At 43.4% G+C, this 15,568-nt stretch overlaps 1 protein-coding gene across 2 annotated transcripts in view; it reads right to left on the bottom strand.

Annotated features, from left to right (window-relative positions):
* The window catches only part of traf3ip1 (TNF receptor-associated factor 3 interacting protein 1), a 96,921-nt gene that overhangs the window by 32,346 nt on the left and 49,007 nt on the right, over window positions 1–15,568 (bottom strand). For both annotated transcript variants that reach the window (XM_080198742.1, XM_080198743.1), the window contains 2 exons: window positions 15,306–15,441; window positions 4,384–4,420 (listed from right to left, as the gene is read on the bottom strand). In XM_080198742.1, coding sequence (XP_080054868.1) covers window positions 4,384–4,420; window positions 15,306–15,441 — 173 coding nt within the window. The remainder of the gene's footprint in view (window positions 1–4,383; window positions 4,421–15,305; window positions 15,442–15,568) is intronic.

Raw genomic sequence — 15,568 nt, 5'->3', positions numbered from 1 at the left:
TGCGAGTCTTTTAACTTAAGGGTTATTTTCTATCGTAGATTCATATACACTGGAAACCAGGATGAAGTTGGACAAAGTAATTTTGCTGAAGATGTAGATAGCTACTGCCTATTGGTGACTGATGGTTTTGAAATCAAAGGCAGGAGCTAGAGATGAAAGATGAAAAGCAAATTCCCTTAAAACTGCTGGCCACAGGAAGTACGGAACTCAATTTTCTCTGAAGCATTGCCTCTTTTCCTCACTCCCAGAATGTCATAAATATTAAGAACATAAGAACATAAGAAATAGGAGCAGGAGTAGGCCATCTAGCCCTTCGAGCCTGCCCCGCCATTCAATAAGATCATGGCTGATCTGTTGTGGCTCAGTTCCACTTTCCCGCCCTCTCCCCATAACCCTTAATCCCCTCTCTTATCAAGAACCCATCAACCCGCTTCTTAAAAATATTTAGCGAGGCAGCCTCCACCACTTCAACGGGCAGAGAATTCCAGAGATTCACCACCCTTTGAGTGAAGAAGTTCCTCCTCAACTCCGTTCTAAACCGCCTCCCCTTTATCTTGAGGCTGTGCCCCCTAGTCCTACTGTCTTTTTTGAGCGGGAAGAGTCTCTCCACCTCTATCCTATCCATCCCATTCATCATCTTATACGTCTCAATGAGATCTCCCCTCATTCTTCTAAACTCTAACGAGTACAAGCCTAGTTTATTCAGCCTCTCCTCATAGCTCAATCCCCTCAACTCCGGTATCAGCCTAGTAAACCTCCTCTGCACTCCCTCCAGGGCCAAAATATCCTTGTGCAGGTGCGGCGCCCAAAACTGCACACAGTACTCCAGCTGCGGCCTCACCAATGCCCCATACAGCTGCAGCAAGACCTCCCTACTTTTATATTCAATCCCCCTCGCTATGAAGGCCAGCATCCCATTTGCCTTCCTGACCACCTGCTGCACCTGCAAGCTGGGTTTTTGCGACTCATGCACAAGGACCCCGAGGTCCCTCTGCACCGTCGCCTGCTGCAGTTTTTCGCCACGTAAGTAATAGTCCTTCCTACCATTCTTCCTACCAAAGTGGACCACCTCACACTTGCCAACATTAAATTCCATTTGCCATTTCCTGGCCCATTCGCCCAGCCTATCTAGATCCTTCTGCAGACTCTCCACACCCTCCGCACAATTTGCCTTTCCCCCAATCTTGGTGTCATCAGCAAATTTCGACACCCTGCACTCGGTTCCCTCCTCCAGATCATCTATATAAATGGTAAATAGCTGAGGCCCCAGCACCGACCCCTGGGGCACCCCACTAGTCACCAACCGCCAATCCGAATAGCACCCATTGACCCCCACTCTCTGCCTCCTATTTGACAACCAATCCTCTATCCACGCTAACACCCTACCCCCATCTCCATGTCCCCTGACCTTCTGCAATAACCTCTTGTGAGGTACCTTGTCAAATGCCTTCTGAAAATCCAGAAAGACCACGGTGCCAGACAGCTCTGATCAGTGGCTTCAAAACATAAACACGGTAAATCAGGAGGACTATTAGAAAGTGATAGATGTAACAATCACTTTCTTTGAGACGAAGATGAGGAGGAATTTCTTCTCTCAAAGGAGTGCTAACCCTTGGCATTCTCTTCCACAGAGAACAGTGGAGGTTGTGTCACGTTTTTGAGGGAGATGAGGCTTATGTGGGCAGCCAGGAAAATGGAGTTAAGGCCATAATCAGATCAGCCAAATCAAGCTCGATGTGCCAAATAGTCTACTCCTTCCTCTTTTTTTTGGATCTTACAAGAACAAGTTTCAATTTCAACAAGTAAATTTTTCCTTTCAAGCAGTACATTCAACTTAACTTCTGTCTGGTACATATAGATGTGTTCTACTCAATTGAAAATAATGAAAAAATAAACAGATGTAATAAACATATCATGGAGGGTGAATAAAGAATTATTTTCTTTCTGAAACCTAGGGGAAAATCCAGGAACAATTTTGTGACTGCCCCAAAATACAGGTCTATGAACCAACACGGTCCAATGGAAACTGGACAATTTCCCATACGAAGGTGTGGTAAACATCAATATTCAAACATACACACACACACATGCATGCAAGTATGCATCCATCATGCAAACCAGCCTCCCATCCATTGATTCCGTCTACACTTCTTGCTGCCTCGGAAAAGCAGCCAGCATAATTAAGGACCCCACACACCTGGGACATTCACTCTTCTGCCTTCTTCCCTCAGGAAAAAGATGCAAAAGTCTGAGGTCACGTATCAACTGACTCAAGTACAGCTTCTTCCTTGCTGTTATCAGACTTTTAAATGGACCTACCTTGCATTAAGTTGATCTTTCTCTACACCTTAGTTATAACTGTAACACTACATTCTGCACTCTCTCCTCTCTTTCTCTATGAATGGTATGCTTTGTCTGTATAGCTCACAAGAAACAATACTTTTCATTGTATACTAATACATGTGACAATAAATCAAATCAAAAATCATCTTGCTACCAACCCTGTAGACTGGAAATAATGCATGTATTTAACATGGAGTAATTACCATTTTTATATAAAAACAGATGCAGAAAAGTTTTGGCAGTTTTTCTTTATACTGTAGAAAATCCCTACGGCCTAGTAACTAAACCTTGGGACTTAGATGTGAAATGTATTTTCACACATCTCTAAAGCAACCCACTTGTGACCAAAAATAAAAACTGGCAAACACTACTAAGCAACAGATGTTTAACAACTCAACAGTACATTGTTCTCTGGCCTCCTCCAGGGGAGTTAATACATTGCTTTGGTGGTGGAAACCAGTCACAACCATAGAATAAACAATGGTCTTCAGTGCATCAAATTTCAACTCAAAAATATTTAAGCTGCAGGGCTGGCAAAAATAGATGGTAAGGTTACATTCCACAATTAATCCAGATGGAACCTGCAGGGGTTTCCCCCAACAATACGTTCAAGAGTTAAATGTCATTGCTAACAATCAGCTGTTTTTTTAAATTTATTAGTGTCACAAATAGGCTTACATTAACACTGCAATGAAATTACTGTGAAAATCCCCTAGTCACCACACTGTGGCTCCTGGTCACTGAGGGAGAATTTAGCATGGCAAATCCACCTAACATGCACATTTTTTGGACTGCAGGAAGAAACCACAGCGCCTGGGGGAAACCCACGCAGACACAGGGAGAACGTGCAGACTCCACACAGACAGTGACCCAAGCTGGGAATCAAACTCAGGTCCCTGACCCTGTGAGGCAGCAGTGCTAACCACTGCACCACCATGACACCCCAATGTCGCTGTATTCATCAATGTCACTGAAATGAGTGATTACGTGCACCGCACATTGCGCCAAGGATTGCACAACTAAGGGGTGAGTAACATGGGAATGGAGGAGGCCATTCAGTTAAATTATGGCCGATCAACACAGAACATAGAGATCAGCTGAATTGCCTCCTTCTGTTCCGATGTTACTCAATCTTTAGTGTATTTCCATCTAACTATGCTATCTCCATAACCCTTACCACAACAACAAACTCTGTCTTGAAGCTTTTACTGAACAACCAACCAGTACCTATTGGAGGAGTGTTCCAGATTTCCATTGGTTTGTGTGTGAAGAAATGGCCTCACTCTAATTTTAAGATTATGCCCCATTGGAATGGATTCTTCCACCATGGAAATAGTTTCTCCCTAGCTTGCTAATTCCTTTGTTCGTCTTAAAACATCTCAAAGATCATCCCTTAAACTTCTACATTCAAGAGAATTCAAATCTAGTCTTTGCAACCACTTCTTTAAATTTAACCCTTTGAACTCAGAGACCATTGTGTGTCTGCAAACCCCCCAAGGACAATGCATTTTCCTGAGGTGCGGTGCCCAGAATTAAATCCGGTTATTGCATACATAGGGTCGAACCAGAATTTTATACAACTATAGCAGAACTTCCACGTCTTTGTGCTGTGGCCCACTTTAAACACAGGCCAATGTTTCATTAGCCCTTTTAATTTGATTTTGTACATTTACACTAACTTTTAGTAATTTATGTACTTGAGCCCGCAAGTCACTTTGTTCATCCACAGTTCCTCTTTTCTTGCCTTTTTGAAAATATTCCAATATTCTCATGCTTGTCCATAGCAAACTCCAGCAGTGAGTGTTGTCCAGCAATCCCTTTGCAACTTTCTGACCCTATCTGGACTATTTTACTGGGCCTGTAAATTTAGTGTCATCAGAAAACTGCAATTATGTAGCTCTCTATTTCTCACCCATGTCATATATAAACATAATCAAAAACAGGGGCCCCATTACACATTCCTGGGGCACACCATTAACAACACAAAGGAGAAAATAAGTCAGATTATCACATTACTGAACATGTTTTAGTTACACATACCGTGGTCTTCACCGCCATGCAGTTCCACTGCTGTAGCCTAGAAAAAACACAGGTAAAAATATCCATTTAATCACTCTAGGCCAACAGTAATGTTTCTACTTACCAATAGCTTTGGAGATAATTTTTGGTTAAAAATTTTGTTCAAACAATATTGTACAGTCGCTCTACTGTGTGGTCATGTACAGTTTATTTATTAGTCGTAAATAGGCTTACATTAACACTGAAATGAAGTTACTGTGAAAATCCCCTAGTCTCAACCCTCCAACACCTGTTCGTGTACACAGAAGGAGAATTTAGCATGGCCAATTCACCCAACCTGCACATCTTTGGACCGTGGGAGGAAACCGGAGCATCTGCAGCAATTTGCTTTTATTAAGGGATATAGACCGTCTACATGAGTGGGCAAGGGTCTGACAGATGGAATACAATGTTGATAAATACGAGATGATCCATTTCGGTAGAAAAGACAGCAGAATAGACTCTTATTTAAATGATAAAAAATTGCAGCACGCTGCTGTGCAGAGGGACCTGGGTGCCCCTGCGCATGAATCACAAAAAGTAGGTTTGCAGGTGATTAAGAAGGCAAATTGAATTTTGTCCTTCATTGCTGGAGAGATGGAGTTTAAAAACAAAGAGGTTATGTTGCAGCTATATAAGGTGCCGCACCTGGAGTACTATGTAAAGTTTCGGTTTCCTTACGTGAGAAAGGATATACTGGCACTGGAGATGGTGTAGAGGAGATTCACTGGGTTGAGAGGGTTGGCTTCTGAGGAGAGACTAAGTAGACAGGAACTATGCTCATTGGCATTTAGAAGAATGACGGGGGATCTTATCGAAGCATAAGATTATGACGGGAATAGATAAGATAGAAACAAGAAGGTTGTTTCCACTGGCAGGGTCTGTTAGTAGAGCTTTTTTTTTCTGCTTTTCCTGAGCATATGCAGTTTGTTAGCTGTGAATCGAGCTGCTGGCTGTCTGGTGAATTAGACCCTTCCCGCTGCCTCTAGCGGCTAGAAGTAGTCTAGCCCATATTTTCAAAGACTGAGTGCATAAATTGGGAATGAAGACTTGCCTGAAACACAGTTCAGCAATTCTCCTGTTTTCACGCTAGCTGGACACTTAGAAAAAATCTTGTTAAATTCCACGCTATGTCTCTCCATAAGAAAATAATGAAAGTCAAATCCCACTAATTGCCTTATAATATTTTTGCTGCCAGTCACACCAGAGGTTATGGAAATCACAGTTTGAACCTCAATCACAACCACCTGCTGTTTACACTGTTGTCAGTTTTACTTCAGTGCAAAACAGTCAGTGTTTACTGCTAGGATCAGCCTTCTCCAAAGAGGTCTGCGGACAAAAAGGGGATCTTCCTCACAATTCAGACACTCTAGTACAGCACTGAATGCCCTACACTGTCTTTCAGATGAAACATTAAATCAACGGTCCACCTGTGCTCAACTGGATGTAAAAGATCCCACAGCATTATTACAAAGTTGGCCTGGGTGGTTATCCCCGCTGGCCTAGCCAATATTTATTCCGCAGTCAACATCATACACACACAGATAATCTGGTCATTATCGCATTGCTGTCTGAGCCCCATTATATCATGTAATTCTACATTACAGCAGCAATGATGCTTCAAAAAGTACCTCACTGGCTGCAAAGTGCTTTGAGTGATTGTGACAAGGGCTACATAAGTGCAAGTCTTACCTCTAATTAAAGTTTGACATTGAGCCAACTAAGGGGATATTAGGGCAGATTTCTGAACGTTTGGTCAGAGATAGGTTTGAAGAAACTTCTTAAAGAAGACAAGAGAAGGAGCAGGGCTCAAAAGAGTTAGAAAGTAAATGCTAGAGTTTAGGGCCAGGGCAACTGAAGGCAGCAATGGAGCGATTAGCTGTGGGGATATGAAAGAGACTAGAATTGGAAGAGTGTAGATACTCTGAGAAAGTGTACTCAACTGGAACTGTTGCACTGGAAAAGTTTACAGAGAGAAAAAAAGTTTATTTATTCGTCACAAGTAGGCTTACATTAACACTGCAATGAAGTTACTGTGAAAATCCCCTTGATTAGTGAGGCCATGAAAACATGGATAAAGATTCTTAAATTTGAGGCTTTATTTAACTGGAAATCAGTGTAGGTTTGCAAGCACAGGGATAATGGGTGTGCAGTGCTTGGTCTCAGTTAAAATAAAGGCAGCAGACTTTTGATGATCTTATGCAGCTTCACGGAGAGTGGAAGTTGAGAATTTAAATGTGTTAAAATAGTCAAGTGTAGAGTTACCAAAGGCATAGATGAAGGTTTCACAGCTGCTGAACTGAGGCAGGGCGGAGTCAAGTGGTGCAAATAGACTAGACCATAAGACGTAAGAGCAGAAGTAGGCCATTTGGCCCATCAAGTCTGCTCTGCCATTCAGAGTTCATGGCTAATCTGATATCATCCTCAACTCCACCTTCCTGACTTAGTGATGATTCAGATGTGTGTTTATAAGATTACTTCAGAGTCAAATATGACTCCCAAGGGGCAAGGAGGAATATTTTACCATGGCTACAATCATATGGGATGTCGCTTGCGACTTCTGCAAACATTTTGATACCTTGGCGGGAGCAGAGGCCTGCTGGAGGAATTCAAACATGGTGCTGTGGAAAAGATGGGCACAGATTTAACAGGCCACATATGTTCAAGAAAAAGCTGGTTAGAAATGGGGCAGTAAGGTTCGATTCCCAGCTAGGGTCACTGTCTGTGTGGAGTTTGCACGTTCACACCGTGTCTGCGTGGGTTTCCTCGGGTGTTCCTGTTTCCTCCCACAGTCCAAAGATGTGGGAGTTATGTTAATTAGCCATACTAAATTGCCCCTTAGTGTCACAAGATGCGTAGGTTAGAGGGATTAGCAGGGTAAATATGTGGGGTGACGGGGATAAGGCCTGGGTAGGATTGTGTTCGGAGCAGACTTGATTGGCCAAATGGCCTCCTTCTGCTCAGTAGGAATTCTATGATTCTAGTTTGCAAGGACTGGGGACAGGTTCCCTTTTTTGAAGAGGGAACGATAATAGTAGATTTGAAGGAGAGACGACAGTATCTGAGTGGACACAGCTGTTAACTATATAGCTAACTGGGACCTAGAAGAGAAATGGGGTGGTCAGCAATTTAGTGGAAACATGATCAAGGGTGCAGGAGGCGTATACCATGGATAAGGTGAGTTTGGAGAGGGTATGATGGGAAAAGGAGACAAACTAGAGAAGAATGTGAGTTCAGGGCTTGTGTATGGAGGACATTAAGTGAAATTTGACTCATTGGTTAAGCAAAAGGAGAGAAGAAGAAGAGCCAGCTGAATGGATGTTCTCAATCTTAGTGAGAAAGGTATCCAGCAGCCCCCCATACTTGAAGGGCACAGTAAGGAGTCTCACAACACCAGGAAAAAGTCCAACTGGCTCTCTGGCAGCATAAGCTTTCAGAGCGTTGCTCCTTCTTCAGGTGAGTGGAGGTTAGTTCACAAACATGATAATATATGAGCAAAGACACAATTGCAAGATAATTACAGATTGGAATGTGAAGAGTGGTTGAAACGCAGGTCTTGACAGGTAATCAAGTGTTCACAGCTTAGTCTTTCCAACTTAACCTGTTGGACTTTAACCTGGTGTTGTGAGACTTCTTACTGTGCCCACCCGTGTCCAACGCCGGCATCTCCATATCATGGCTACCATCAAGGTGAAGGGGGAAGAGGTGTTTAAGAAGATGGATTATAGAAGAAGCCTAGGGTTATCTTTGCATTCCTGGATGATCCTGGAATAGTGAGTAGTTTTGGCAGAAGTGAGCAGGGTTTGATAGTGCTTTAAGGTGAGGATGTGGTTGAACAGATGCTGCAGAAATGTGGTGAATGGGGGCTAAAAGCTAGGCAGTATGATTTACAAAATGCATATAAGTGAGTGGGGTTACAAAATGAAGTTGGGTTGGGTTGGGTTTCAGAAAGGTGCGTGGATGCAGTGTGATCAAAGATGACTTTATCTGTGACATGATGGCCACTTGCGATGGCAAGGGGATACTTTGTAATATCCAGCTGTAAAATGAACTGAAAATATACCACCTGGCTCAGAATGAGAACACATTTGTTTTAAGTAAAGTTCATACTTTTCCGATATCTGAATTTTGGGTAGTTGCAGAAATCTGCACCTGAAGATTTGTCTTTATTTTTGCACCACTTCTGAAGCTGTAGATATTAGTAAAAACAGCTGTTACACATTTGTGGACTATTTCTTTGTGGTCAGTTGGGGAGGATGGTATAATCTGTACCCTGCAAATTTTTTTCCTTATTTGGAGTAAACCCCTTTTAAACTTGCACTGAAATAAAAATGTTATCAACGTTCAATTTGGATCCAAAAGCATTTCCTGTACAGATTCCATCAACACTGTGGAAAAAGGACCTGGTATAAAATTTCTTTTGATGTTAACTCTTGCACTGAAAGCAAACAGGAATTCTACATTGCTAATATAAAAATATGGCTGGCAGTGTTTTGACCGAACAGATCCAGTGATATTTCTAAACCTCCAGCCCAAAGCTGAATTGTAGTACAAGTCGACCTGACATACTAGGTGACCTCTGTTTTATTCAGACCCATATGCTTGCCATTTAAGTGGACCCCCTTTTTAGCCATGGCATGCTATACTCCCATTAGTAGTCAGCCTTAATGTTTCATCCACAAACGCACATATTACATACAAGTAGCTTATAGCTGGGTGCAAGGGATCGTGCAGGTGATGTGAGCTGTGTATGAGAATCTAAGGCACACCTAGTCTTTGCATCAAACCACGATGGCATTTCAGAATGGCAGCCACTCACTTGGCATATAAGTCATCCCCATTTTTGGAGGCTTCAAAGGTTGACTGATACACCGACATCTACAGTATTTGTGAGACAGCAGTACTCCAAGTTGATCTGTCTCTTTGTAATAAATGTAGCTAAACATTTTTCATTTAAAAAATGTACATGTTGTACAAAAATTGGTAATGTAGTAAATAGCAGAGAGGACAGTGGCAGACATCAGGAGGACACAGGCTAATGAAATGGGTGTATACATGGCAAATGCACTTTAATGTGACGTACTTAGGGAATAAAAGCATGGAGAAGCAGAATTATTGAATTGGTACTATTTTGTGAGAATGAAAGAAAGAACAGAGGGGCCTGGGGTTTATATTCACTAATTGAAGATGGCGGGGCAAGCTGAGAAGCTGTTCAAGTGTCTGGGTTACTTGGCTTTGTAAGGGCACTGAAAGCAAAGCAAGGAATTATGATGAACCCTTGCAAATCATTAGTTTTTGCTTCAGCTGGAGCAATCCTGGTCATAACACTTTACAAAGAATGTCCTGGCACTGGACAAGGTACATAGGAGGTTAGCGTTGAGGGAATTCAACTTTCTGGAAAGAATAGAGGTTTTTTCATCTTGGAATTGAGATGGTTAAAGGGAGTCCTGCTAGAAATATTTAAAACTGAGCTATTAAAGCAAGTAGTTGAGGTTGAGGGGATGGGGGAGAGACTGTTTCCTCTGTCAAGTGGGTTGGTAACTGGGAGTCATAGATTTAAAATTATTGGCAGAAGAAGGGAAATGAAGAGAAATTCCTTCACCCAGAGATTGTTAAGATCTGGAATGCATAACAGTGCTTATGGAATCTGGTTCTTCAAAATTGCAATGGGATACTTTCTCAAAGGGAACTAATTTTATATGAAGAGTCACTTAAATGTTAATGCTGTTTCTCTCCACGGATGCTGCTTAACCTGATGAGTATTTCCAGCCTTTTCTCCTTTTATCTCCAATTTTACATGGTTCTATGGTAGAAAAACTGATGTTGGACTGAATTAGCGAGCTCTTTCAAAATGCAAAAGCTCTCCAGCATGCTGAACTAGACGCTGTCCTTTGCTGTGAAAGTCTATGGTATGAAATCAGCTGAAGAAGATGCAGGCTAACTCAGATTGCTTTAGTTTTGTTAGCATCACAGACTAATATCCATATCCTGTCAATATTTATCTGGGCAGTGCCAGCCAAACCAAGCATGCAGAACACATACTCACACTGTATGAAATTAGCATTTAAACTGAGCATGAATGGGGAAGAGTTAAAGATGAGGGATCGATGAATACAGCACTCCAGAATAAATTCTGAGCATCATCTGTTGATGAGCTGGGAGGGGAAAACCGTAACAGCGAAAATATATCATTGAGAAAGGAAGGAGAAAGAATCAAACAAATATAGAATCTGGCCGGGAGCACAGGAAAATCCAGCTGTTGTAGCCAGAGATAATGGAACAGAAAATTTGGACAATATTCAGAAACTATAAATGAACATTATTGTTTTATTTGCAATTTTCCCCCAGCCGTTTAACCTTAAATATGGGCAAGGATGATCAAAAGAAATAATTTGTATTTACTTGTGGTTAGACACACTGATCCACAAATAACATTTTGATCAGAATTGGAATATTTAATGTTTTATTTTATGCGCGCACACCCAAGTACACACTCTAAACACAGTCTGATTACAAGAAGAAATTAAATATAGTTCTTGGACTAAAGGGATCAAGGGATATGGGGGGGTGGGGGGAGGGGGGAGTGATCAAGTTATAGAATTTGGTGATCCTCAGCATGGTGGCACAGTCATTAGCACTGCTGCCTCACAGCACCAGGGACCCAGCCTTGGGTCACTGTCAGTGTGGAGTTTGCACGTTCTTCCCGCATCTGTGTCGGTTTCTTCTGGATGCTCTGGTTTCTTCCCACTGTCCTAAGATGTGTGTGTTGGGTCAATTGGTCATGCTAAATTAGCCCTTAGTGTCAGGGGCACTAGCTAGGGTAAATGCACAGGATAGGGCCTGGTTGGGATTGTGGTCGGTACAGACTCAATGGGCCAAATGGCAGCCTTCTGCACTGTAGGATTCTATGATAACGAATGGTGGAGTTGGCTCAAAAGGCTGACTGACCTACTCCTGCTTCTTGTTTCTTTCTCCCTCCTTCTCTCCCTTCCTGGCCTGACTTATTTAGATGGCAAGAAGCAAGACTCCATCATCTGTTGAGTTGGCAGACAAGTCATCCCCTCCAATTCCAAGTGCTGCGCAACCATTTCAGGCTCAAAGGAGCGCTAAGCAGCAGAAGATGGGACGTCCTGCCCCCTCATGAGAGGAAATCCTGCCATAAAGAACTGCGAGCCAATCTGATTGCCAGGAATGAGAGGTGGGGAGCCTGACCTCAGAAGGTAGCTTTGTGCCCAAGATGTTACTTTTTTGATTGTCAGACTTTTCCTACACAAGGTCATCATAAGAACTTAAGAACTAGGAGCAGGAGTAGGCCACCTGGCCCCTCGAGCCTGCTCCTCTATTCAATAAGATCATGGCTGATCTTTTCCTGGACTCAGGTCCACTTACCCGCCTGCTCACCATAACCCTTAATCCCTTTACTGTTCAAAAATCTATCTTTCCTTGTCTTAAAAACATTCAAAGAGGTAGCCTCAACTACTCCGCTGGGCAGGGAATTTCACAAATTCACAACTCTTTGAATGAAGATGTTCCTCCTCAACTCAGTCCTAAATCTGCTCCCCCTTATTTTGAGGCCATGCCCTGGGTGACAATGACAACAAGCAACACCACTCAAGCACTGGAGGGCTGATGACAGCACCCAGATTTGGGCCCAGGTGCTAGCATGCATGTGGCGCTCAGGTAAGAGTCAGACTAGTTTGCACCAGGGCATCATCACAATGGTGCATAACGAGTCATCATCACCCTCGTGCCTGCGACAGAATGGAATCCAGGTGCAGCAACACAGGCTCCTAGTGACTAAAGCATGTGGTGATTAAAGCCTCCATCGCATGCCTGATCCTTGCTGCTTCCAGCCTTCTAGCGCCTGGGTGATGTTGCTCATCATCCTCCTCCTCCTCCTGTTAATGCTGGGCAGCCTCCTCCCCAACCAGCTGGTTAGTTCCCACATCTTCCTCTTCCTCCTCCAAAAGGTCTCCTTGCTGCTGCACCAAGTTGTGTAGGGCATAGCATACCACCACAATGCAGGACAATGTCAGGGGGCTATACCGGAGGGTCCTGCCAGAGCGGTCCATGCACCTAAACCACATTTGGAGGAACCCTATGCACGGTTTGCAATGTGGGCCTCATTATATCAGCTCTTCACCTCAGTCTCAGGCCTTCACACAGGCATCATTAGTAAAGTCTGAAGCAGGTACTCCATGTTCCCCAAGAGCCATCCCTGCACCCTCCTCAAAGAGCTCCAGGACATCTGAACTCCTCAATATGAAGCTGTCATGCACACTGTCAGGGTATGTGGCGCAAAAATGCATCATGATCAGCTGATGGTCACCAATTGCACCTTTATTGAATAGAAGGCCTTTCTGTTCATGAATCTTCCTGGATTCTTCACCGGAGCCTTGATGGTCTAGCGCCTGAATCCAACTTTTATAGAAGAGGTGTTTTCCTGCCCGATCTGCTGCAGCGAACGAGGTGGGTAAGGCAGGTGAGTGGGAGTGAAACTCACTAATGACATTGTGATGAATGCAAAAAAAATGCAAGTTGACATTTCGCCCATTTTGGATGGGCTCCCGATCGCAGATTTCTTTTTGGTTAAATGGGAACAGGTGCGAAAGTGGGCTCCATTCCCGCAAGTTGCATCTTTCCCACCACAAAACGGGCCCGTGGAGATAGTAAAATTCCACCTATGATGTTGTTTAATATCTTATCCCATTCAAATGGAAAGCAAGTTCAGAGACAGTTGGACTAAGTAAACTAGTAAGACCAATATAGAAACAGTAATCCCTTCATCTATTGGTGCTTGGAGCTTGTCTGAGCATCATGAAATTTGGAACTGATTTTGGAATTGTACCCCAAGTAATCTAACATAAGGACATAAGAAATAGGAGCAGGAGTAGGCCATCTAGCCCTTCGAGCCTGCCCTGCCATTCAATAAGATCATGGCTGATGTGAAGTGGATCAGTTCCATTTTCCCGCTTTCTCCCCATAACCCTTAATTCCCCTGTCTATCAGAAACCTATCTACCCATGACTTAAATATATTTAGCGAGGTAGCCTCCACCACTTCAACAGGCGGAGAATTCCAGAGATTCACCACCCTTTGAGTGAAGAAGTTCCTCCTCAACTCTGATCTAAACTGCACCCCCCCGCCCCCCAATCTTGAGGCTGTGTCCTCTAGTCCTGCTATCCTTTCTAAGCGGGAAGAATCTCTCTACCTCTACCCTATCCATCCCCTTCATTATCTTATACGTCTCTATAAGATTCCCCCCCTCAGCCTTCTAAACTCCAATGAGTACAGCCCCAGTCTATTTAGTCTCTCTTCATAGTCCAACCCCCTCATCTCCGGTATCAGCCTGGTGAACCTCCTTTGCATTCCCTCCAAAGCCAATATATCCTTCCACAAGTGCAGCAACCAAAACTGCACACAGTACTCCAGCTGTGGCCTCACCAGTACCCTGTACAGTTGCAGCAAGACCTCCCTACTTTTATATTCTATCCTCCTCGCTATAAAGGCCAACATTCCATTCACCTTCTTGATCACCTGCTGCACCTGCAGACTGCATTTTTGCGACTCGTGCACAAGGACCCCCAGGTCCCTCTGCACTAGCATGCTGCAGCTTTTCGCCTTTTAAATAATAATCCCTCCTACTATTATTTCTGCCAAAGTGGATAACCTCACACTTGTGAACATTATACTCCATCTGCCAGGTTCTCGCCCACTCGCTCAGCTTATCCAGATCTCTCGGCAGACTTTCCACACCCTCCACGCAATTTGCTTTTCCACTCATCTTCGTGTCATCAGCAAATTTCGTCACCCCACACTCAGCCCCCTCCTCCAGATCATAAATGGTATATAAATGGTAAACAGTTGAGGCCCCAGCACCAATCCCTGCGGCACTCCACTAGTCACCAACTGCCAACTAGAATAGCACCCATTGATACCAACTCTTTGCTTCCTATTCGATAGCCAATCCTCTATCCACGCTAACACCTTACCCCCAACTCCATGCCCCCTAACCTTCTGTAGCAACCTTTTGTGAGGCACCTTATCAAACACCTTTTGGAATCTATTGACAAACAGAGGAAGGTTCCATACAACTTTTGATTGTTTGAACTTTCCTATCTACAAAAGCATTATTATGCTTTAGCTCCCTATCTGGTACGTACAAGGTACAGTTTCCTTTTACGTTATCCAAACAACACATCATAACCCAGGTCTTAAGAGCAGACTGCACTAGTTAACTTCCTCACTTCTTTCATGTGTCTTTGTTGGACCTTTCTGAATAAATGTGTCCAAAAGCCAATGTTGACCTGACCCAAGTCATTTCACTTAGTGCCTGTAGGTATGGCAGAGTAATCCTTTCTTCTGAGCTAGCTTTGGAATCAAAGCCTAGATGTAAGAAAAGGCAGTGTACTAATCAACTATGCCACTCAACTGTTTTTTTTTAGTGGACTAAATTAAGTTTTTCACCATTATTGATAAGCTTGTTCACCCCCTCTATCAAAAGGTGGCATAGTGGTTAGCACTTGTGCCTCTCAGTACCAGGGGCCCAGGTTCAATTCCGGCCTCGGGTCACTGTCTGTGGGGAGCATGTTCTCCTTGTGTCTGCGTGGGTTTCCTCCGGGTGCTCCAGTTTCCTCCCACAGGCCATGCTAAACTGACTGTGTCAGTGGGATTAGCAGGATAAATATGGGGGGTTTCAGAAGTAGGGCCTGGGTGGGATTGTGGTTGGTAGGATTGTGGTTGGTGCAAACTCAATGTGCCAAATGACCACCTACTGCACGATAGGGATTCTATTTTAAGATATAAAGAAATGTGAGCACTATGCAGGTGATGAGTAGTGTAATACCATAGAAGCCTTTTACTCTTATTCCCACACCACATTTTAACACATGAACTTGACTTACAGGTTCCATCTCTGGCATATCTGGCAGCTGTGAGACTGCTTCCTCCACCACAAACTGCTCATCATCATCCTCTTCCTCTTCAACATTCTTTCCTTTATCCACAATTACATTGGACACAGGCTTTGCACTACCAATTCTGGAAAGGGACAATGAAATTGTTTCAAAAGTACGTTAAAGTTACGTGAAGCATATGAAATGCTAATTGACCTACGTGCTATAAATTCTGTAATTTTATGACAGCTATCAAGACACCAATTTTTTTT

This window comes from Carcharhinus amblyrhynchos, chromosome 11, assembly GCF_965287045.1.
Source record: "Carcharhinus amblyrhynchos chromosome 11, sCarAmb.v2.hapA, whole genome shotgun sequence".
NCBI lineage: Eukaryota > Metazoa > Chordata > Chondrichthyes > Carcharhiniformes > Carcharhinidae > Carcharhinus > Carcharhinus amblyrhynchos.
The sequence above is the reverse complement of the archived record's forward strand: the minus strand, read 5'-3'. Positions and strand labels throughout refer to the sequence as shown.